The 24,320-nt window shown below is 35.8% G+C and overlaps 1 protein-coding gene across 1 annotated transcript in view; it reads left to right on the top strand.

Moving 5' to 3' along the window:
- Window positions 1-24,320, top strand: part of LOC138702947 (dual 3',5'-cyclic-AMP and -GMP phosphodiesterase 11A-like) — a 434,576-nt gene that overhangs the window by 323,463 nt on the left and 86,793 nt on the right. Inside the window, exons 6-7 of the mRNA XM_069830369.1 lie at window positions 23,006-23,170; window positions 23,438-23,527. Coding sequence (XP_069686470.1) covers window positions 23,006-23,170; window positions 23,438-23,527 — 255 coding nt within the window. The remainder of the gene's footprint in view (window positions 1-23,005; window positions 23,171-23,437; window positions 23,528-24,320) is intronic.

Raw genomic sequence — 24,320 nt, 5'->3', positions numbered from 1 at the left:
TAATTTTCTCTGAAAATATAAAACATAGAAATTTCGCTTCAAATTTTGGTTTGTAGAATTCTTAGCGGGATGAACTAAGAAAACAAGATGTTTATAGGATTTCAAGCTTTTACACGGGTCGCAGGATAAGGGACTAAAAAAGGAATATCCTGCGAAAAGCGGGACATTTTGTTACCCTACCTCACTAATGTATGGCTATCTATCATCCAGAACTAGACTGCAAAATTTAGATTTATGTATAAATCAGTATGTAATGTACTGCCACAGTCTACTGGATGTTCAGTTCAAAGTATGTCATGGCTCGCTGTATGCCGTCATGTGGCTAGCCGATGAGCCTAGAAAATTCAATCTTCTTACACTTCCGCAGAGGTGCATTACCTGTGTGCCAGAAAAGTTGCCTAGAAAGTACGGCGTTCATTCTGAAGAGTACTTACCGATACGTACGGTAACGCCGGTAGTGGCAGGAATGTGAACTGTTTCGAAAAATGTACTGAGGTGAGTTTTTTTCTAACTGTCGAGATATGGAGAGAGGGTTAATACTTACGTATTTACCCTAGCACAAACCCTAGTCTTACCCTAGTACAAACCCTAGTAATGCCGCACTTCGATTATTGTGACGTTTTGTTAAGTGATCTAAGTTCTGAACTGTCAGCCAAGTTACAGCGAGCTCAGAATATGTGCGTCAGATACGTGTGCAACATCCGACGATACGATCACATATCACTGTCCTTCGCAAGTCTCTCGTGGCTCCGACTTAAAGAACGCAGAACTTTACACTCTTTGTCTTTACTCTTTCGAATTCTGCACACCTCAACACCAAATTACCTTTCGTCTCGTTTCTCTTATCTATACTCTAACCACGACGTAAATACCAGATCACTTATCTGTGGCACGCTAAATATACCTCTTCATAGAACATCTTGTTATTCCTCATCTTTCACAATATCCACCTCGCGTCAATGGAATTCCTTGTCACAAAGTATTAGGGGCTGCAAGACAACAAACACCTTTAAGAACAGCTTAAAAGATAACCTTATTAGCATTTCACTCCAATCATACTGATTTAAAATATTACTGACTACACTGTTGCTTTTTTCTTTAGACATCATCCTGATTGTGCTGCATTTTCAAAATTGTCTCATAATAATCTCTTTCTATTGTCTAATATCATTTGAAATATATTAACATTCTATGTATTTTAGTTTAATTCTGCTACACAGTTTATTTCAGTGTTTAATTAATAGTTCATAGTATTTTGTTGTTTAATTCGTAAATAACTCTTGTATACATGTAACTCTCATCTAAATCAAATTGTTGAATTCTTTGTAAGTTCATGCATATGTATATACACTTTTTGCTGGTTGAGTGGAAGAGAAGGCCTTACGGCCTTAACTCTGCCAGCTAAAATAAATCATTATTATTATTATTATTATTATTATTATTATTATTATTATTATTATTATTATACGTATAATACTTAACGTATTCGTTGACATTAATTTCGACGGTCAACATGGACACGGAGCATTTGATTTGTGTTATGGAATGTTGCCGTACGCAACCGATGATAACAAATACCCTGCGTACGACTTGGCCGCGCAAAACACAGTTCGAAAGAGGTTATGGTAGCACACAGACCGTACAGACCGCCATCTGTTGCTACGACTTTCAAGTTATACCGTACACGTTCTCAAGTTCAGACTGAACGCCTTGATTAATAGGCAACTTCTCTGACATAAAAGCTGATAAAAGCTGAAACTCGCTTCAAATCGCTGACTCATCAACAGTGACGTCATGAGACACTTTGAAATGAACACCCAGTAGTATATGCATGCATCCATAGATAGTTGCTAACCACTAGGATCGCTACTATCGCCTCATCACAGGCAATGCGAAATAATACCGGCACAGTCTATTGTTCCTAGCTCCCTGAACAACTCAAGCTTCGTGACTGTGTATACTAGACTGTGGTACTACCTTTAGCATTCGCTTACTTGATTCGTCCTGTCATCAGTGGATGGCTGCACTCTGTTGCATTATCTTTTACACACATTTTCGCATGTTGAACATCGTTATAATCACTTTCGCTGTTTATATATATTGTTGTTTACTTCCAAGACACTATATTACTTTATTTCATGCATCTATTCTACGTCAATTTTCTTTATTTTCATTTATTAATATATTCATAGCTTAGAACCCCCGTACGATTCTTTGTATTATGCTTATATTACTCGACACTTGTATAATATGGCAATTAGTTTTCTAAAAATTGTGCTTCACTGTGGTGTTCTCTTTTTATTGTGTGATGACTATCACAATTAAACATACGTAATTTTTATTGGTGATTTTGCATTGTAACACTGATATTTTTCTAATGACTATTACACTCTTACTACGTCATACTACTTTTGACCAATAAAACGGTACGAAAGGACGTATTTCAACCAATCATGGCTGCTTATCGCACAATTTTATCGCGTCCCTAGCATTTGTTTCTTTGTTTGCCAACATTTGAAACTGCGCTGGTCTGGACGTCAAAAAAATATATAAAATTACAAACCACTCCAGTCGATGCACAGCAGTTTCAAGTATGACTCGCATTGGCATTCAAGAACAAGAATTAATAAAAATCACTGATCATACCTATGCATCTTCTGAAATCCGATTTACAAATAAATGAAGAGCACCATTCGGAAATCCTGAATAAGTTGAATACACCATGTAGGCCTAAATCAACGAGTTCCACTTCTATTACGCACACGTCCAATATAACATCAATTGAACCACCAACCACATTCAAATTTGAAAATTGTACATTCAATAATTATTCCTTTTAAAATTATTCATGTTTATTTTTTATGTCATCGTCGTTAATTAAAACTTTTCTAACACTTGTGTATATTAGTTAGGTTATGTTATAGCTTCTGCTCTGAGAGGATAAAAAGAACTTCTGCTATATGATATTATGGATAGTCACGTATCAGAGATTGTTTAATATTAAGATTTATTGAATACTAATCATTACAGTGTCTGTATAAAGAGACTATTGCCATCTAGCATGCATCTAGCGTAATATTTGTAATGTTGAGATGGTACAATAATACATTTGAAGACAGTTGTATTTTCGTAAGTCAATTAATATTTTATTGTATTGGAGTACTTCGTTACTTCTAATCGTTATATACTTTCTTCTAATCGTGTAATAGTCAATTAAATCCCACTCGAGTTTTGATTTTCTCTAGATAAATCAAAACGTCTAGTGAGATTACTGTTGATAAATAAGCAACATTTGTTATAATTACACCGATATTTTGTCACGCCGATAAAAATTAACAGGAAATGCTAAATAGTAGTGAAATGTAAATACGATTTCTCTATACATGGCACACATCAGTGATTTATATGGGAAAATCTAAAAAATTAATACTTATTAACTGAACAGTAACGTGTCAAAAGTTAACCTCATGTACCAAGAGATTAGTTGCTAATTTTTAAATAATATACATGGATAAATATATAATAGGATGCGAAAGTTAATGAGTTTCCCGTAACACATAATAGAGGCGCTGTTGTAGAAATTGATCTTGCTGCCATCTATTTCTGGGAGGGGCGTTATTACATCTAGCAGCGCACCAAGTAGCGAAAAGAGTAATTACTCCAAGCATTTAGCAGCGCACCTGGTGACGAAAATGTTAAACTGTGCAGAAAGTATTCCCTCCCACCCTCATCGATATTCAAAACTAACCCAATTTGGTAAAACATTTACGGTTTTATTCCTCACAGCATATTCTACTGAAAATTCTTACCGGAGCCAACAGGAAGATAAAAGAGACGATGTGTTTTACACTACCCGATTAAAATATAACCAGACAGAGACAAAAAATAAAGCAAAAGGTTAGATAATTGGGATTGTATTCTTTGGGTATGGAAAAGTCTGCAAGAACTACTTAGATAGTTCAATTTATTATATTACTATTACTTTACAATATATTCAACAACACTATTTTTACAACGTCCATAAACATCACTGTTTAACATACACTGCTTATACCAAAGACGTTATACACACACGTATCACTTTATGTTCACTTATTAACAAGTTTCAGTCCGCCATCTTCATCTTCGACTCTCCCATACAGCAATATCTCGAACGGATAAATAGAGAACTCTCGGTAATGTACCCAACACGTAGTTCTAATATTCACCACCTACGACGTTGGGCGCTTATCACCTTATTTCAAACCCCCAAATCCAGATGCTGCTGACCGCAGTTTCGCATCCTATTATATATTTATCCAAGTAATATAGTTGGGTATGGAGAAATTGAGATTATGTTATCTTCAACGTTTTAAAAATATTGATCCTTTTTATTGTATATAATTTAGTGGATAAATTATTTGAAATCGTTCATTAACATTAAATATTGAGTCATAAAATAAAAATTAATGAAACATAAGTATTCGGAAAAACATTGGAAAATAATTACAAAACAAAACAGTTGTTAAGACAGGATTATACAGAAGGCAAGTGCTGTTAACCATTAATGTCATTCTTTATATCGTTTAATCACTACATCATCTATACTAATAATAAATCTGTAGCCGAAATTTTTCTGGTAATTTTCGATTTTCCAAAAAATAATTGGTCCTAACATATACTGGGTGTTCATTTCAAAGTGTGTCATGACGTCACTGTTGTTGGGTCACCGGTTTGCAGCGAGTTTCAGCTTATATGTTAGAGAAGTTGCCTATTATTTAAGGCGTTCTTCAATCTGAACTTGAGAACGTGTACGGTATAACTTGAACGTCGTAGCAACAGATGGCGGTCTGTACGGTCTGTGTGCTACCATAACCTCTTTCGAACTGTGTTTTGCGCCGGCAAGTCGTACGCAGGGTATTTGTTATCATCGGTTGCGTACGGTAACATTCCACAACACAAATCAAATGCCCCGTGTCCATGTTGACCGTCGAAGTTGTCAACAAATACGTAAGTAATCGTCTTAACCCTCTCCCCATATCCCGACAGTACGTATTTCCAAACAGTTCACATTCCTGCCATTACCGGCGTTACCGTACGTATCGGTACGTACTCTTCAGAATGAACGCCGTACTTGCTAGGCAACTTCTCTACCTCAGAGGTTATCCACCTCTGCGGAAGTGTAGGAAGATTGAATTCTCTAGGCTCATCAGCTAGCCACATGACGGCATACAGCGAGCCATGACACATTTTGAAGTGAACACCCAGTATAATTAACCACCCTGAAATCGAAAATCGCTCTTTTTGACATTTTTGTTTCTATATATTTCTGGATGTTTGTTACCTTTTCACGCGATAATGGCTGAACCGATTAATATGAAAATTGGAATATAAATTAAGTTCGTTGTAACTTAGAATTTAGACTATATGGCATTCTAAATATTTTATTTAAAAGGTGTGGTTATAAGGGGGCCTGAATGAAAAAAATCGAAATATCTCGCTTATTATTGATTTCAATTAAAAATGTTACGTAACAAAAGTTTCTTTAAAAATAATTTTCGATAAGTTGTATCCTATACAAAATTTTGATAGGACTGATATTTAATGAGATAAATGAGTTTCAAAATTACATTAACAACGCCATCTAAGGCAGTGTAATGAAATAAAAAACAAATGACTTCGTCTATAAGGGGCCTTGGACAACAACAATCGAAAGCTATGAAACATATGGTAGCCTAAAGAGAATGTTTCTGTGTTTGTATGAAATAATATCGGAAGCTAAATTAACCGATTTGTATAATTAATTATTAATTCACCATTGGAAAGTGTAGTTTCTCTAGATGGACATAATGCTATGATGTTATTACAGTAACTTCTGACTGAATCGAGGACAGATAAGATTAAAATAGCTTCTTATGCACAGAAAACTTGATAGGCATTTGTTTCCTGTATTTCCTAAAATAATTTTTATGATAAAATGAGTGTCTCTAGATCAAAATGATCGCATTTTAATTTGTTTAATACAATTTAAATTAAGTAATATAATAAACGATTTATCCTTCTATCAATAACAAATATTCCCCCGATCAAATGTCCTATTTTAATTATGTAATTACTTTATATTTATTTCTGACAGGTGCAGCGGAGCGCACGGGTACGGCTAGTTTATAATAAGATACTGAAACTAGCGCTGAAGTAGTTTCGGCGATTTCGGAAGTAAAAATCGTTGCATTCATAAGGAATTTTTGTGGAGATGCAGTTGATCGGATCAAACTAGCGCTGAAGTAGTTCCGGTGATTTCGGATGTGAAAATCGTTGAATTTATAAGGGATTTTTTTATTTTTGGTGGAAATGGAGTTGATCGTATATGCAAGGCATAGCAGCGTAAACTAATCAAACCTAACCTTCATAGATTCGTAGGCTAAAAGCAGGGTGTATATGCCGAGGACGAAGGGAACTTCCTCAACGCTAGTTTAGCCGTTCATCGTATATGTCCATGCGTAATAAAAGCTTAAACTAACCAAACCTGACCTGTCACAGATTCGTATATGCGAGGTGTATAAGCGGAGTAAGAAGGGAACTACCTCAACGTTAGTAATTTATATATATTATTTTAATGTACCGAAGTACATATGATATTTCCATGCAGATATTCTGCGTCATCATACGATGAAAGAGTGATGGAACGGAGAAAAATTCTCTCCGGCGCCGGGATTTGAACCCGGGTTTTCAGCTCTACGTGCTGATGCTTTATCCACTAAGCCACACCGGATACAACTCCGACGCCGGTTAGACTCGTCTCAGATTAAGCTCCAACTCTTGGGTTCCCTCTAGTGGCCGCCCTCTGCACTGTACGTCATAGATGTCTATGAACGCAGGACCGAAGTCTACACATATGCTGAGGTGCACTCCCGGCCAACTAGTCACTCATATCGAGTGCACCTCAGCACATGTGTGGACTTCGGTCCTGCGTTCATAGACATCTATGACGTAGTGCAGAGGGCGGCCACTAGAGGGAACCCAAGAGTTGGAGCTTAATCTGAGACGATTCTAACCGGCGTCGGAGTTGTATCCGGTGTGGCTTAGTGGATAAAGCATCAGCACGTAGAGCTGAAAACCCGGGTTCAAATCCCGGCGCCGGAGAGAATTTTTCTCCGTTCCATCACTCTTTCATCGTTAGTAATTTAGCCAAATAATTTGACCACCATATTATATACAATAGAAAAAGATCAATTTTAAAACGCTGAAAAATAATCACATAACCTCAATTTCTCCAGAACCAACTGCATATAAAAATTATCCACTGATTCGGTAACTATCCTGAAAAGCTACACTAAATAAATTCATAATTTTCTTTTCCTTCACTGGCATTTGTGAGATGTATATAGTGGTAAACACGTGGTCTTATACAATCGAAAGAGAATTAGCAAAAAGTCACGGAGGCTGGAAATCCAATACTGTCGCAGAAGGTTATGTTCTGTTAATTGTAAATAATATTCAAATAAATTCAATTTGTCATCTCGTTTTTCAATGTCGAATTCAATAATCAAGGTTATAATATTATAATATTATCAAGTTTAACGGGATTATACATCAAGATCAATGACATTATTGTTCCTCGGAAAAAATCAATACTTTCGCGTCTGCGCACATCTCACAACATACGGGACATTGGTCAAGGTCAGATACAAAGAAAATTAATAATATCAAGTTATAAATGTGGTCGAGCATAAAAAGTCGTATGAAACTCGCCTATAATGGTAATTAAGTAGCTCGTATGAGAATTATGAAACTCGCTTGCGCTCGTTTCATAAATATCCATACTCGCTTCTTAATTACCTTCATTATAGGCTCGTTGCATAATGTACTATTATTAACAAGATATTCTATGTGTGTACTCCAACTCAGACCGGCTTCGAGGTGAATGCCTAGGAATTTAACTGAGGAAGACAAGTCAGTAATATTTCTGTTAAAAGAAAATTGAATATCTACAGTCTTATTAGAGTTGATGCTAAGTTTATCTATTTATTATCAAAATATACAAAAATCAAAACACAAACCACTACAGCATACCGATAGCATGTGAAAGTCTACAAAAAAATTGAGCATCACGGTGCGAAATAGTCAAAGAGGATAGATGCGAGTATATGGTAACATTTGAATGATTAAGAAGGCTGAGTATATATTCGCGTTACATAGAATATTGTTATTCTTATGAAAATGAGTAATAATTAAAATCAACACAACTGTATTTTCATTCTCGAAACTGAGTGAAATAATCTACTTACCAGTGTATCCTGATACAGCCGGGATTCAAAGCGAGAACCTCGAGTCAAAACGCAGTGACCACTAGACCATCAAGGACGACTTACATAGGTGGGATTCGATTCAAAGATCGTGAGTTCCACGTAGCGTTGTGGCACCAGCTAGACTGGTATTTTTTTAATTCAAGGTAACCTGAAGGTATCGTTTCAGTAATGGGAATTGGATGGAGATAAAAATTTCATTAACTACAGAATTCCGTGTTTTAATTACCTGGACGTTCAACCCTCTAAATGTTTTTGCTACGTTCGGATATGGTTTTACGAGTAAATAAAGCTTCAGGGTTGGGGGAGAGATGGAGGGAAGGGTCGCAACCCCTGATAGGCCTATATACGTCACTGACTGTGGCATTTAATAACATTAACCTATCCCTGTCCCTGGGCTCGTACATCACGAAAAGTGAACATCGATCCGATGGTTGCCAGGTTACTCGATGCTTTTTTGTTAACGGATGAACCCGTGCTTCCAGCAGTGTGCTACATTCTGTACAGTTACATCTTTTCGGACAACTTCTTTTTCAGTTGTCATCTGTTCGCCCCTCAGTAATTCATACGTTGGGTTTTATGCAAAGTACAAACAGAACGTATTGAAAAAGCTTTTTTAAAAAAATTGAAGTAAATGCTAAGTTGATGGATGATCATTAGAGTATGTATTACATAAAATATTAGAAGCAAATGCTGTTTTTGCTCTATTAGGCCTATATAAAAAATTGAAAAATAAAAAAAAACATGGCCTACTTAAAAAGCGAAACTAAAAATATTGAATAGTAATATAAGATCCATGCTTTTATATCGGTGTGAGACTTTGAGGTGATCCAGGAAATGAGCATCAAATTACAACATTTTTAAAGACTGATATCTCCTGAAAGTCTTACTAAATATCAGCTGGCCTGAGAGTATCACAGAGGAAGAATGTAGAAAAGGACAAACGAAACCCTGATCACGAAACAAATTTTTAAAGAGGAAACGGAAATCTTCGGAAAGTTTTTACTAAATATCAGCTGGCCTGAGACTATCTTAAAGGAAGAATATAGAAAAGGACAAACGAAACCCAGATCATGTAACAAATTTTGAAGAACGAAATGAAACTTTCTGGAAAGTCTTACTAAATATCAGCTGACCTGAGACTATCTCAGAGGAAGAATATAGGAAAGGACAAACGAAACCCAGATCATGAAACAATTTTTAAAAAGAAAACGGAAATCTTCGGAAAGCTTTTACTAAATATCAGCTGGCCTGAGACTATCTCAGAGGAAGAATGTAGAAAAGGACAAACGAAACCCATATCACGAAACAATTTTTAAAAAGAAAACGGAAATCTTCGGAAAGCTTTTACTAAATATCAGCTGGCCTGAGACTATCTCAGAGGAAGAATATAGAAAAGGACAAACGAAACCCAGATCACGAAACAATTTTTAAAAAGAAAATGGAAATCTTCGGAAAGCTTTTACTAAATATCAGCTGGCCTGAGACTATCTCAGAGGAAGAATGTAGAAAAGGACAAACGAAACCCAGATCACGAAACAATTTTTAAAAAGAAAATGGAAATCTTCGGAAAGCTTTTACTAAATATCAGCTGGCCTGAGACTATCTCAGAAGAAGAATATAGAAAAGGACAAACGAAACCCAGATCACGAAACAATTTTTAAAAAGAAAATGGAAATCTTCGGAAAGCTTTTACTAAATATCAGCTGGCCTGAGACTATCTCAGAGGAAGAATGTAGAAAAGGACAAACGAAACCCAGATCACGAAACAATTTTTAAAAAGAAAATGGAAATCTTCGGAAAGCTTTTACTAAATATCAGCTGGCCTGAGACTATCTCAGAGGAAGAATGTAGAAAAGGACAAACGAAACCCAGATCACGAAACAATTTTTAAAAAGAAAATGGAAATCTTCGGAAAGCTTTTACTAAATATCAGCTGGCCTGAGACTATCTCAGAGGAAGAATGTAGACAAGGACAAACGAAACCCAGATCACGAAACAATTAAAAAAAAACGGAAATCTTTGGAAAGCTTTTACTAAATATCAGCTGGCCTGTGACTATCTCAGAGGAAGAATATGGAATAGGACAAACAAAACCCAGATCACGAAACAATTTTTAAAAAGAAAACGGAATTCTTTGGAGAGCTTTTACTAAATATCAGCTGGCCTGAGACTATCTCAGAGGAAGAATGTAGAAAAGGACAAACGAAACCCAGATCACGAAACAATTTTTAAAAAGAAAACGGAAATCTTCGGAAAGTTTATACTAAATATCAGCTGGCCTGAGATTATCTCAGAGGAAGAATGTAGAAAAGGACAAACAAAACCCAGATGACGAAACAATTTTTAAAAAGAAAACGGAAATCTTCGGAAAGTTTATACTAAATATCAGCTGGCCTGAGACTATCTCAGAGGAAGAATGTAGAGGACAAACGAAACCCAGATCACGAAACAATTTTTAAAAAGAAAACGGAAATCTTTGGAAAGCTTTTACTAAATATCAGCTGGCCTGAGACTATCTCAGAGGAAGAATGTAGAAAAGGACAAACAAAACCCAGATCACGAAACAATTTTTAAAAAGAAAACGGAAATCTTCGGAAAGTTTGTACTAAATATCAGTTGGCCTGAGACTATCTCAGAGGAAGAATATGGAAAAGGACAAACAAAACCAAAATCACGGAACAAAATTTTAAATGGGAATGGAATTTGATATGACATACTTAATATAAAAATAAGCACTAGAGTGAAATCCAAGAGAAGAAAGAAAGAGGGAGCATTACAGAAAACTTGGAAAATGACCAGCAATAACCAGTTCTGAAGATGACCAGTAGCAGGCCGGAACATGTTAACCATGTACGGTAAAATTTAACACGAGAAAGACATAATACATATTCCGAAGTGTTAATTTAGGATAGAGTTTGGAAAATATTAATTAATCTTCAAGTTATTAATTTTCTTCTTATGATACATTCGCCTATTTCAATGTTATTCTTTACAAGAGTTTTAGGGTTAACTCTGTAAATTTAAATTTCCTAAAATGCATACGTGAAACCATGCCCTACGCTATATTAGGGAGACCAGATGTCCTGCACTTCGTAGGATACTTCCTCTTTAAAACAATTTTTATCTCGAAAAGTAAGAAAAAACGATCAAAACTGTATTAAACGTTTTTGTTTGGAATATCTCAAAGAATAACCACCTGAAATTAATAACATTACTTACGATTCATCCTATATATGTATTTTTCTGTATATGATTTGATCCTGGTTGAGTGGAAGAGAAGGCCTGATGGCCTGAACTCTGACAGGGAAAATAAAATTATTATTATTATTATTATTATTATTATTATTATTATTATTATTATTATTATTATATGTTTCATATGTAATTGGAAAAAGTAAATTTTAGTTATTATAACTATAATAATTTACAGTTAAAAAAACAAAAGTAAACATTTTAACTATTTTCCAAGGTCCGGGTTTTCTTGAGCAACTATTACTACTGCAATTACTACTACTACTACTGCCACTGCCACTGCCACTACCACTGCCACTACTATTATACCAGTGTACAATTTCTCTAGTGGGGTTTCGAACTGAGTATTTTGAAACGTTCTTTTTCGATGTTTAGCAACACTGCTTTCTGTGTTTTTACAAAACACATTCTACAAGTCCAAGATTGATCATTTTAAGATTGATGAGAAACGCAGCCTAGATTCGAGCCTAAGGGAAAGGTTCCTTATAGAACGACTGAAAGTTTGTGTGTACGTAAAGGTTCATCTGTTGATGTTTTTGCTGCCAGGGGGTGTCGAACGTGATCCCAGTAGGATGAGGGGTCCATTTAGCTGCTTGTTCTCTCCCGAGACGTGACGCGAGAGATAAAACATCGATTTTTAAGGCAAGAGCGTAACAAGTAAAACATCATCAGGATAAAAACCGTTTGATATACACTTTTTTGCTCCAAACAGATGAACAAATTCTCCACATCGGCTCTGAAACCATTAGTCGATTCGGCAAAAAAAAAAAAAATCTTCCACGAGTAATACCACAGATAATTAAACTACACAGTTCGTTATCAGCAACTATTTTCTGTAGCTGGGAATGCGGCTGAATTTGCAATAGTGAACACTTTGACCTTACATAGGCCACGTCTGCAGTCATTTATTTTGACGAAAGAGCAAACAGCTGTATCGTGATTTTTTTACGAAGACATGTAGGAAATTCGTGAACGGGAATCATAAACTTTCACGTCCACTTTATCAGTAACAGATGGCTCCATGAAGTGCTACAAATATGAAATAGGGGTACAAATATGATATAGTGTGATATAGGACCTTATACGTGTTGTATTCTAGCGGAAGCCTTCCAGATTACTACTTACTGATTACTCTCTTTGGCGGGAATGTATTAGTTTGCAGTTAGAAGCTGAACTGTTAAAACGTTTATCATTATTGCGTTTTCAAGGAAAGTTAAAATTTTGGCGGTAAGTTCTTTTCTTGAATTTTCATTGCTATTCCTCAATGCTAGAAATATTAATTATATACAGGGTGTAAGGGGTACAAGTGCCGTCCTTTTCACAGTCGTCGGGGACGGTCTACAGGATCAAAAATGTCCATACAACATAGGGTCAAAACTTGATAGTTTTCCCAGAAAAATATTTCTTCAATTATTTATTGGCGTTATACTGCTCATATCGTTAGTAAAATTACGAAAACAATTACATTCGTAAGTATATCTAGCAATGAGTTAATATTACTTTAAATACATATTTGTATGTTCTATTACGTTTTCGTGAAATTAAATAAAATTCCATGCTTAAATTTGTTAATATTCTAGCGTTAGAGACGTGGCAACATGTTCAGCAGGCAGTACTCTGCACAGACGTAAGTACGAGTCAGCTGAGTTGAAGTTCAGCCGAGCGGATGACAGTTCGGTACCAGATATTCGATAAACAACTTACAATGTCATTCACAGTTTAGGAATATCATACGTTATTAATTTATGGAGAAAGTTGTCGTAATTCAAGTGAGGCAAGAAGGATGTATCGTAAACGTTTTCCTCGAAGAAAGTTACCTAATCGGCGAACTTTAGTAGCAGTTTCTCAACGATTATTAGAAACTGGAAGTCTCTTACCCAGTTTCGACAATCACACAGACAGAAATTTCCTTTAAAATGGTACTGCTTTGTGGAAACGGAAGAGATTAAAATGTTACATTAAAAAAAAGTTCGTGTGATTTTGTGCAGTAAACAATTATTGTTTGCTTTTAGACGTACAATTAAAAATGGACCAATATTCCCAATATTGTTAAATAAATGGAAATTTACCATAATGTTCTATTAATGAGATTGAAAGTTTGTATTTGCTGCTCGTTTTATGTAAACAGCAGTTGTCCTGGTCCGCCCCTGCATTAGAACAGAGCATCCTTTTTTTATACCGCTATTACCCGCTTGAGCTGTACCGTGTACTTGTCCCTCCTCCTCATCCAGCAACGTTGCCAAACGTCTAATATTATAAACTTTAATAATTAGTTAAATACTGCAATTAGAAAAAATTGTGAGGACATTTTTTCTTCCTTATGACATTAACAATCATCATTTAAAATAATCCCACTTTTACCTCTTAAACCCTGTATATTCTTAAAGAGAAATAGTCTACGTTTATAAAAACGTATGTGTAATTGATTTCGTTTTTTAGTTATATGTTTTGAGGTTATGACCTACAACCATCAGTGTGTCACAAATATGAAATACTAGTATTATTAGTATTCCATCTTTGTACCCTGGTTTTCTGTTTCGTTACTAGTAGCCTATTTTCACCTGATGGCGGAGGGAAAACCTCACTTCTAACAAGCTTAGAAAATACTGAATAGTAGCGAATAGAAGCATTTGAAATGTGGATATGGAGAAGAATGGAACTTGTGAAATATACAGACAGAATAAGAAATGAAGCTGTGCTAGAAAGAATGGGTGAAGAAAAGTGATCAGGAAGAGAAAAAGAAATTGGCTGGGTCACTAGCCGAGAAGAAACTGCCTACTGAAGGATGCACTGAAAGGCATGGTGAACGAGAGAAAAGTTCGATGCAGGAGAAAATATCAGATGATAGACGACATTAAGATATATGGATCATATGCGGGGATCAAGAGGAAGGCAGAAAATAGGAAAGGTTTAAGAATGCTGAGTTTGCAGTGAAAAACCTGCCCTTGGACAAAAAACTACGAATGAATGAATGAATAAAGAAAAATATGAAAATGAAAAATACAAGGAGAAAAGGGGAACTAGGCTTTGAGACGAGCTATTAGATTACAGGAGGATCAATTGAAATAAAAGGAGAACAAGGAGAATACAAGGAGGACAATGAAATTATAAGAAGAACAATTAAATGACAAGGAAAACAAATGGAAGGCAAGGAGAATAATGGAAATAAAAGAATAACAAGGAAAAGACAAGGATAACAAGCAGAAGACAAGGAGAACAGTGGATATATTTTTTATATATTTGTTTATATATGTATTTATTTATTTCATCAATCTTTATTCACGTCATGGCGGATTAGATGTGTTACAATTCGTAATCCGCCATCGCTCTCTATACAAACATTACAAAAATTAATACATATTGAACCTCTAAGTATCCTCTGTACACAATAATAATAATAATAAATTAATAATAAGTATAGCTCTTGTATTTACAACTCCTACTTTAGCTTTTTCACTTAAATCTCAAGCTCTTAAAAATGAACAGTGGATATAAAAGAAGAATAAATGGGTACAAGGATAATAAGGGGAATACAAAAAGCGTAGTTCTACATAAAAAAGTCGGTGCTCAATTTACCATAAGCAGTAATATAATTCACTACATGATAGAGGCACTGAATTGTGAAACATTCAAAATGTATTTAGAAAAAAATTGCCATGGTAACTAGAAAATTAATCAACAAAACCGCAGCCAAAATTTCAATCTCCACAACTGCCATAGCAACCATTATTAGCATTACACAGTAACCACTGTAATAGAAACCGTCGCCAGCGAACACTACAGGACAGAACTCCGGACTCCACGTCAATGTTACTTCTCTGTTTCATGTTATTCCTCAGTAAATCCTGATTGCCTCGTGGAGTGCCTGTTAAGAGCCTCCCGGCCGATCCGCTTGCTTCCTTTCTGTTCTCTTGAGTACCCTTCACCACGAGAGCTGCGCCACTGTAAACAAACCAGACTTGCATTTGGATTCTTTCACAATACCGGTATTACTTTAAATGTGAAACAGCAAGGGCAGAATTTTGCAAATATTCCTTACGGCACAACCACATTGGTTGAGAAGATTTGACTGAAATAGTACATTATACAACGAGCCTATAATGGTAGTAATTAAGACGCGAGTATGTTTATGAAACGAGCGCAAGCGAGTTTCATAATTTTCACACGAGCGTCTTAATTACCATTATAGACAAGTTTCATACGACTTTTTATGCTCGACCATATTTCTAACTTGAAATTATTCATAAGTATTCATGTTATTCTTATCTGGCTGGGGAGCGGAACTGACCTTGTGCAATATCTCGTAAATTGTGAGATGTGCGCAGACGCGAAAGTATTGATTTTTTCCGAGAAACAAATGTCGACATTGACCTTGATATAATCTAGAGAGTAAAATAAACATTTATCTTGATATAACCTTGAAATTGATTTAGACATTGAAAAACAAGATGACAAATTGAATTTATTTGAATATTATTTACAATTAACTCTAATTATTATAGTAACAGAACATAACCTTCTGCGACAGTATTGGATTTCCAGCCTCCGTGACGTTTCGCTAGTTGTCTTTCGATTGCATATCCGAGAATAATCGATACTTGCGCTTTCATATTGCTACAATGGTGTTTTCTGATTGGTGGAACACCTGAACTTTAATGAATAGGTGTACTTTAATGAGGTCCATTAAAGGGCTGCTACCATTTCGGCAAGGTCGAGCATAAATATAATTGTAGGTGCAGTGTAATTATCTAAGTTGTGTCATGTAACTAATTAAGTTGATATGTAATTAATTAAGATGATATGTAATTTAGCTGATATGTAAATAAATTAAGGTGATATGTAATTAATTAAGATGATATATAATTAAGTGGATATTTAATTAGTTAAGTTGATATGTAACTACTTAAATTGGTAATAGTTGGGTAAAATAGAAGAACTTATAAGTTAGGTTTACTTTTGCTTATTGTAGGCGTTATTATAGAATAGTTTTTAATTATAGTCCTAGGATTATTGCACCTATTTATTTATAGTTAGAAATAAATTTACGTTTATTTCATTTTATTGTTGTAATTATTGTATTATTGTAATGGTATTATTGTATATTATATATCACTGCCACTGGGTGCATACCCAATTATAGTGTTAATAAATACATACATACATACACTCATACAAATTTGAAGTGTAATACACAGATCCCAGTAAATAATAAAGAAATAACAGTAATTTATAGTACATACTTACTCATTTACAAGTGTCTTTTATAGAATCCGTATGATCATTGCCGCCCTCACATAAGTCCGCCATCGATCCCTATCCTGGACAAAATCTATCCAGTCCCCACTCTCAATCCATTTTAATATTATCCTCCCATCTACGTCTCGGTCTCCCTGAAGATGTTTTTTTCCTGATGTTTCCCAACTACTGGGTGTTCAGTTCAAAGTGTGTCATGGCTCGCTGTATGCCGTCATGTGGCTAGCCGATGAGCCTAGAGAATTCAATCTTCCTACACTTCCGTAGAGGCGTATTGCCTATGTGCCAGAGAAGTTGCCTACCAAGTACGGCGTTCATTCTGAAGAGCACTTACCGATACGTACTGTAACGCCGATAGTGGCAGGAATGTGAACTGTTTGGAAACATGTACTGAGATGAGTTTTTTTCTTACTGTCGGGATATGTGGAGAGGGTTAAGACGATTACTTACGTATTTGTTGTCATTAATTTCGACGGTCAACATGGACACGGAGCATTTGATTTATGTTGTGGAATGTTGCCGTACGCAACCGATGATAACAAATACTCTGCGTATGACTTGGCCGCGCAAAACACAGTTCGAAAGAGGTTATGGTAGCACACAGACTTTACAGACCGTCATCTGTTGCTACGACATTCAAGTTATACCATACACGTTCTCAAGTTCAGATTAAACGCCTTGATTAATAGGCAACTTCTCTGACATAAAAGCTGAAACTCGCTTCAAATCACTGACTCACAACAGTGACATCATGACACGCTTTGAAATGAACACCCTGTAGTACAGTATATTGCCTCACCAGATTTTTACACCAGTAACAGATCAGTTTTGCAGGAGGGCGTGAGGACTACCGAGCGTTTCAAAAGCAACATTATAATCCTGGCAGAACACTCGTGTGCCTCATGTATTGCGTTATCCATAACAATCACAGAATTAGGTGAAATATTAGGTAAAAGGTGCTCCTGAAACCATTTTTTAATCGGTCGCGCTCCTTTTCTCCGTGATATAATATCTATTACAAGAAATTAAAAAATGTATATCATGGTTTATTTAACGACGCTCGCAACTGCAGAGGTTATATCAGCGTCGCCGGTGTGCCGGAATTTTGTTCCGTAGGAATTCTTTTACATGCCAATAAATCTACTCACATGAGCCTGTCGCATTTAAACACACTTAAATGCCATCTATCTGGGCCGGGATCGAACCCACAATCTCGATCATAAAAGGCCAGAGCTATACCAACTACGCTACCGAGGCCGACTGTATTACAAGATTTAGATATATTTTTGTGTTGAAAATTTCAGGTTTTTCTCGGTAGAATTTTTATAAAAGTATATATATATTTTTTTTTGAGTTGATGAAATCGAGCTAGATCTATAATTTTGCTAGTAAACGTAGATAAGTGTATTGCAAATATGTATGAAAAATTTTAGCCTTGTACATTGACCAGTTTTCAAGAGAAAGGTGCATGAATTTAACAGTTCTTTTTGATTTTTTCTTCTTTCATTTGAATACATTTTTTTAACTCAATTATAGTAATTAATATTTGAGGAGAAAAATTCGCTCCGGCGCCGGGGATCGAACCCGGGTCCTTGGTTCTACGTACCAAGCGCTCTGACCACTGAGCTACGCCGAATTCAATCACAGTACCAGACCGAAACCCTCTCCTTCAATGTTTCCCTTTGTGGCCTGACTCCAAGTTAGGCATATACTGTATGTTGACGTATATGTCCAATGTCAACTGCCATTATACTAGGAGCGCACTCAGCTGAGTGACTTGTTTGGCCGGGATTCCGCAGTTACGTGCACAGCAATCTGTACAAATATATGCACTGCAGCTATGAGAATATTGTAGATTTATTAATGGAAGTTGACATTGGACATATACATCAACATGTATGCCTAACTTGGAATCAGGCCACAAAGGGAAACAATGAAGGAGAGGGGTTCGGTCCGGTACTGTGGGTTGAATTCGGCGTAGCTCAGTGGTTAAAGCGCTTGGTACGTAGAACCAAGGACCCGGGTTCGATCCCCAGCGCCGGAGCGAATTTTTCTCCTCAAATATTAATTTTCAATATCACAGATATTATTCTGTAGGACAAATTAATAAATCTATAATACTCAATTATAGCTGTTAATATAACAAGTCCACACCTGTGGAGTAACGGTCAGCGCGTCTGGCTGCGAAACTAGGTGGCCCGGGTTCGAATCTCGGTCGGGGCAAGTTACCCGGTTGAGGTTTTTTCCGGGGTTTTCCTTCAACCCAATACGAGCAAATGCTGGGTAACTTTCGGTGCTAGACCCCGGACTCATTTCACCGGCATTATGACCTTCATCTCATTCAGACGCTAAATAACCTAGATGTTGATACAGCGTCGTAAAATAACCCAATAAAAAATATATATAACAAACTAATCACCAATACAATCCTAAAGGCATGTAGAGTAACATGTAAAAATTTGAAAACAACACCTTTTATAGTTTCGGAGAAATGACCCCTTAAAATTAGCATTGCGCACTATGAAAACATCTATACAACCTTGTCCCCTTAATCTCGAATACCATTAACCTTTGTTCATTTCTCAAAACGAGAATATAACTGCTTTATAATTTCTATCTCTCAGTTTCTTTGAAAGCAGACTGGATGACAAAAGCTTAATTTATAGTACAAGGGATTAAAATTATATTTTATCCGCGAGTGGAACATCTCCCAGATTTCATTAAAGACACATTGTTTGTTCCACCTATGTCCGCTAATCTTAAAAAAAATGCGACATCGAAATGAGAACACTGTGGACTCAATAACTAATTACCAATTATTTCGTGTGTGACAAGAAATGGCTTTCATATTTGTCGCGCTACACATGGTGTTTATGTCGAATGCATAGCACCTCAATGATCATAGAACTAAACTTTGAACGTTCCTCTATCAAGTTATGTGCGGAATATATTTGTCTCCTAAAGGTTGTTTGAAATTGCTTTATCATTTTGAAATGTCTTGTATGTTTGGTGAAATCAACCCTAAGACCCCTTCTAGAAGCATTATGTTATGCATAGTACGTATAATGTGATAGTCAGACTCCAGGGACTTGAATGATTATATCGAGTTGTGCATTCACGTCTGCAAACCTTTGGCACACTGCCTCAATGTATCAAAGTCCACCCACACGTCTCCACATTCTTGTCCTGAGCGTTTGAAAGATAGGCATATTATTTGGTATTTGGACGTCTTTGTCGTGGTAGGAATACAAATCGCTTGAACTGAGCACAAAACATTTCATAAACTTCTTTTACAAGCATTTACGAAGAGAAAGACAAATGAATATCACGAACTTCTTCGCTATGGATACGGTTTTTACGTAGCGCAACAATTCTTTATCACGTTTGTGAGTGGTAGTATCGTTTTTAGGTTATTTAAAAAAGGCACGGGGTGTTTAAATGAATAATTTAATTCACAACTATTTTGTGCCTCTGCAGATCAAATATTAACAAATATATAATGATGTGTACAAGTCCCCTCAAGTTTGTTTTCGGATTTCATTGTAATTTCATTTCGGATGTCTTGATCACATTACGAATATGCAGTAACATGTATCCCTCTATTAGCCTAAATAATCTTATTTCTGTTACTTAAATTGATTAAATATTCGTTGCGATTATTCTAAAGACAGAAAAAATAAATAAAAACGCTATGATCAATTTCGTCCATGCCATTTTATAAAATTGTAATATTTTGACATGGAAATTTCAATCAGTCAATCAAAAAGAAAGAGAAAGAAATTATACAATTTTCACTTGACTGAATCTAATGTTAGACTGGAAACAACTAAAAAACAATTTATGTCCATGGCAGTTAACAGATTATATAAGTCTGCACACACTGTTAAGTATAACACATTTACGAATGTTTATAGTATTAGTGAATATTTTGAGTCCTCTGTTAATAATTTATATTTTTAATATAATTTTATTCACTCTGTTTGTTTTATTAAGACTATGTCCATAGTATTTGTATAATACTCATAACTTTAAAAAAATCTAATCTATCCTGTGCATGATTAATCCACTCTCTATCATAGTATCCCACCTCCCTCAAATCCATTTTAATATTATTCTCCCATCTACGTCTCGGTCTCCCCAAAGGTCTTTTTCCCTCCGGCCTCCCAACTAACACTATACGCATTTCTGGATTCACCCATACGTGCTGCATGCCCTGCCCATCTCAAACGTCTGGATTTAACGTTCCTAATTATGTCAGGTGAAGAATACAATGCGTGCAGTTCTGCGTTGTGTAACTTTCTTCCTTCTCCTGTAACTTCATCCTCTTAGCCCCAAATATTTTCCTAAGCATCTTATTCTCAAACACCCTTAACCTATGTTCCTCTCTCAAAGTGAGAGTTCAAGTTTCACAACCATAAAGAATAACCGGTAATATAACTGTTTTATAAATTCTAACATGATTTATGACTATTGTTGTGTAAGAAAAGTGTAATTTTGTAGTAAAAAAAAAAAAAAAGTTCTTTACGAAGCAACTATGGAATTCACAACACATTTTTAGCTACAGAATACTAGCCAATTAAAGAAATGATACTCCTGAATAGTTCATTCTTTGTCTGTAATATTCTTTTGTGCGAGATCGTGCGTATTTGCTTGTTTTCCGCACAGAACCAATACGCGGTAAGTGTGAAATACCACATTCAGTATTCCCAACTTAACACACATAACAATTTCCCTCTTCTTACCGCTTAAGCACGACATTCATTTTACTGCTTTAGGCTTTTAACATATTATTTTTAGAGACGTTTAACATAGTAATAATTATAAATTGGAAAATTACCGCTGCAATTTCACCTAAATTGTACTGTTAATTATTGTTTTAAAATATTTGCAAAAATTAAGTAAAGTCTACTACTCCACGAAAGCTATTGTATTCCTGATACAAGTAACATTAAGGAAGCCGTGAAAAAATCAACAAGACTCCAGATGCCGATGTTATTACTGCAATATGTTATATAAATAATATTGTTAAAATATTAAAATGAAAAATAAATCATTACATAACCTTACCGTTTGTTTTAAGTTCGCATTTATAGACTGGGGGAAAAAAAAAGACAGACGTATATCACGGCCTGCTGGAGTATAGATATTTTTGTTTTCTAAAGTTGCCGTCATTAAACAGAAACCAAGATGGAGATTTCATTGCAACTAATTAGAAATTCGTCTTTCAGGTATGTAATAAACGATCTTCGCACAAAATAATGTACGATACACGAGCGGTATGTTTGTTTTCATGTTCTCGGAAATTAAAAAAGCTCAACTACGTTTCGCTTTTTCAATCTTTTCCTCGACCATGAAAACGTCAACATACCGCTCTTGTAACGTATATTACTATTACCCTTAAAACTCAAGAAAAATCATATTTTACAAACAAATTCAAATTAGCGTATCTCTGAAAATATTGAGATTAGGACAAATGTGTATATGACATTTTTTGTCCAAAATGTCTTCGGAAATAAGCTCCGTAAGTGACGGTAAATCATTGTGAATCACCGAATAATAGATAAAATTCATTGCAATGTTAAAATTCATATCATATTTTATTATTTTACTTCGAGTTTAGAAGTTTCAAATAAATCTCTATAATGATTTCTTAATAGGCATAATTATTAATTTTATTTACACCATTTTCGGATAAATTAGCCGGTAGGTATTGAATATGAATAAAATCCGACTAAGCGTTGAGGAGAAATCTCTCTACGCAGGGGAGAACAGATACGGTGATATGCGATATGCCCAGAAGCACTTTATCGGATCAGGGATTCTCAAACGTGTATTTCCGCGAAATTATGGACAGCAATTGAAGGGTTCAGAACAATACTGGGCCAAGCGCCATTTACCAAAACCGTAGAAAACAAGGGTTAAAATGAAGTTATTACCATAATTCAATGGAAACATATAGCATGTAATATAAGTTACATGTAGCAAGTAATATAAAGTATACACATTAAAAGTAAATGATATGTCAATCTTCATTAAACTATGGTTTTCACTTAGCTTTAACCCTTTCTTTCTCCGTTTTTAATAAATGGCGCTTGGCCCACTATGGCTCTGAACCCTTCAATTTCAGGCAGCGTCACACAATTTTCTCTAGTTTAGTAAGATTATGATGCAATATTCTGGAAAAGAGATGAAATGCTATGTATTTTTTGTAGGACCCTAGGTTCGACGACGAAGTGGACCGCATCACGGGATACCACACAGACTCTCTACTGTGCATGCCCGTGAAGAACGCGTATGACGAGGTGATAGCCGTGGCCCAGGTCATCAACAAGAACCCGGACATCGACAACGGCCAGTTCACGGAGAAGGACGAGAAGGTAATATGTCATACATCTCACTCTTTTGTTTGTCTTCAGTGACAGGCTGCACTTCCAGTTACCCGGCTGCACGCCACTGAACGTTACTTGCATTTTGTATTCTTTGAGATACAAAGTGATGGACTTTCTTACATTTCCCTCCTTCGACAATGACGTCAGACCTCGACTCATAAACTTCGACCTTGTCCCAACATCTCAGTTTGCATGAGTCGTTGACTGGAGCAATAATGTGTATCTTAATTAAGATCTCAAATTAATTGATTGCAGATGTTCGAGACATATCTGCAGTTCGTGGGTATCGCCATCACCAACGCTCAGATTATGGAGGCCTCGAGACAGGAGTACGACCGCAATAGAGTAAGTCATGGGTTACGCAACATACATACAAACACTACCGGTCAAACGTTGTCGATTAGCTATGAAAACAACTATATACTTTATTTCAATGTACAAACACATTGGAAAAACTAAATATTTTCTCTCTCTAGCATTATGATATGATATACTATTCAAAACGAAATCCGTGTTTTAACCACAAATCCATAGTTGTAATAGGTGATCGAAAACTTTTGACCGGTAGTGTACATACGTAGCATTCATGAGCGTTGCAATTGGAACCTCCATACTTATAAATAATAAAAATAATTTTGACAGGATTCTACCCTTGTCTATAAGCCTTTAGCATTAGGGCGTTACAGACAACAGTCTTATTATTTTTTTTGGTAGGTTATTTTACGACGCTTTATCAGCATCTTTGGTTATTTGGCGTCTGAATGAGATGAAGGTGATAATGCCGGTGAAATGAGTCCGGGGTCCAGCACCGAAAGTTACCCAGCATTTGCTCATATTGGGTTGAGGGAAAATCCCGGAAAAAACCTCAACCAGGTAACTTGCCCCGACCGGGAATCGAACCCGGGCCACCTGGTTTCGCAGCCATACGCGCTGACCGTTACTCCACAGGTGTGAACTCTTATTATTACAACCACTGCATATCGATTATGACATTATTACCTTACGACTTACAAATTACACATAACCGGCACCACTCCATCTCATACTACCAGCTTACATGCGTCACCGCTAGGGAAGCTGAATATTAACAGTGTTGCCACTAATTTTCGAATGACCTATGTAAAGTAGAATTAAGTTT

Source organism: Periplaneta americana, chromosome 7 (genome assembly GCF_040183065.1).
Source record: "Periplaneta americana isolate PAMFEO1 chromosome 7, P.americana_PAMFEO1_priV1, whole genome shotgun sequence".
In the NCBI taxonomy this organism is placed as follows: domain Eukaryota; kingdom Metazoa; phylum Arthropoda; class Insecta; order Blattodea; family Blattidae; genus Periplaneta; species Periplaneta americana.
Note: the sequence above shows the minus strand (reverse complement) of the source record. Positions and strands in the feature narration are given on the sequence as shown.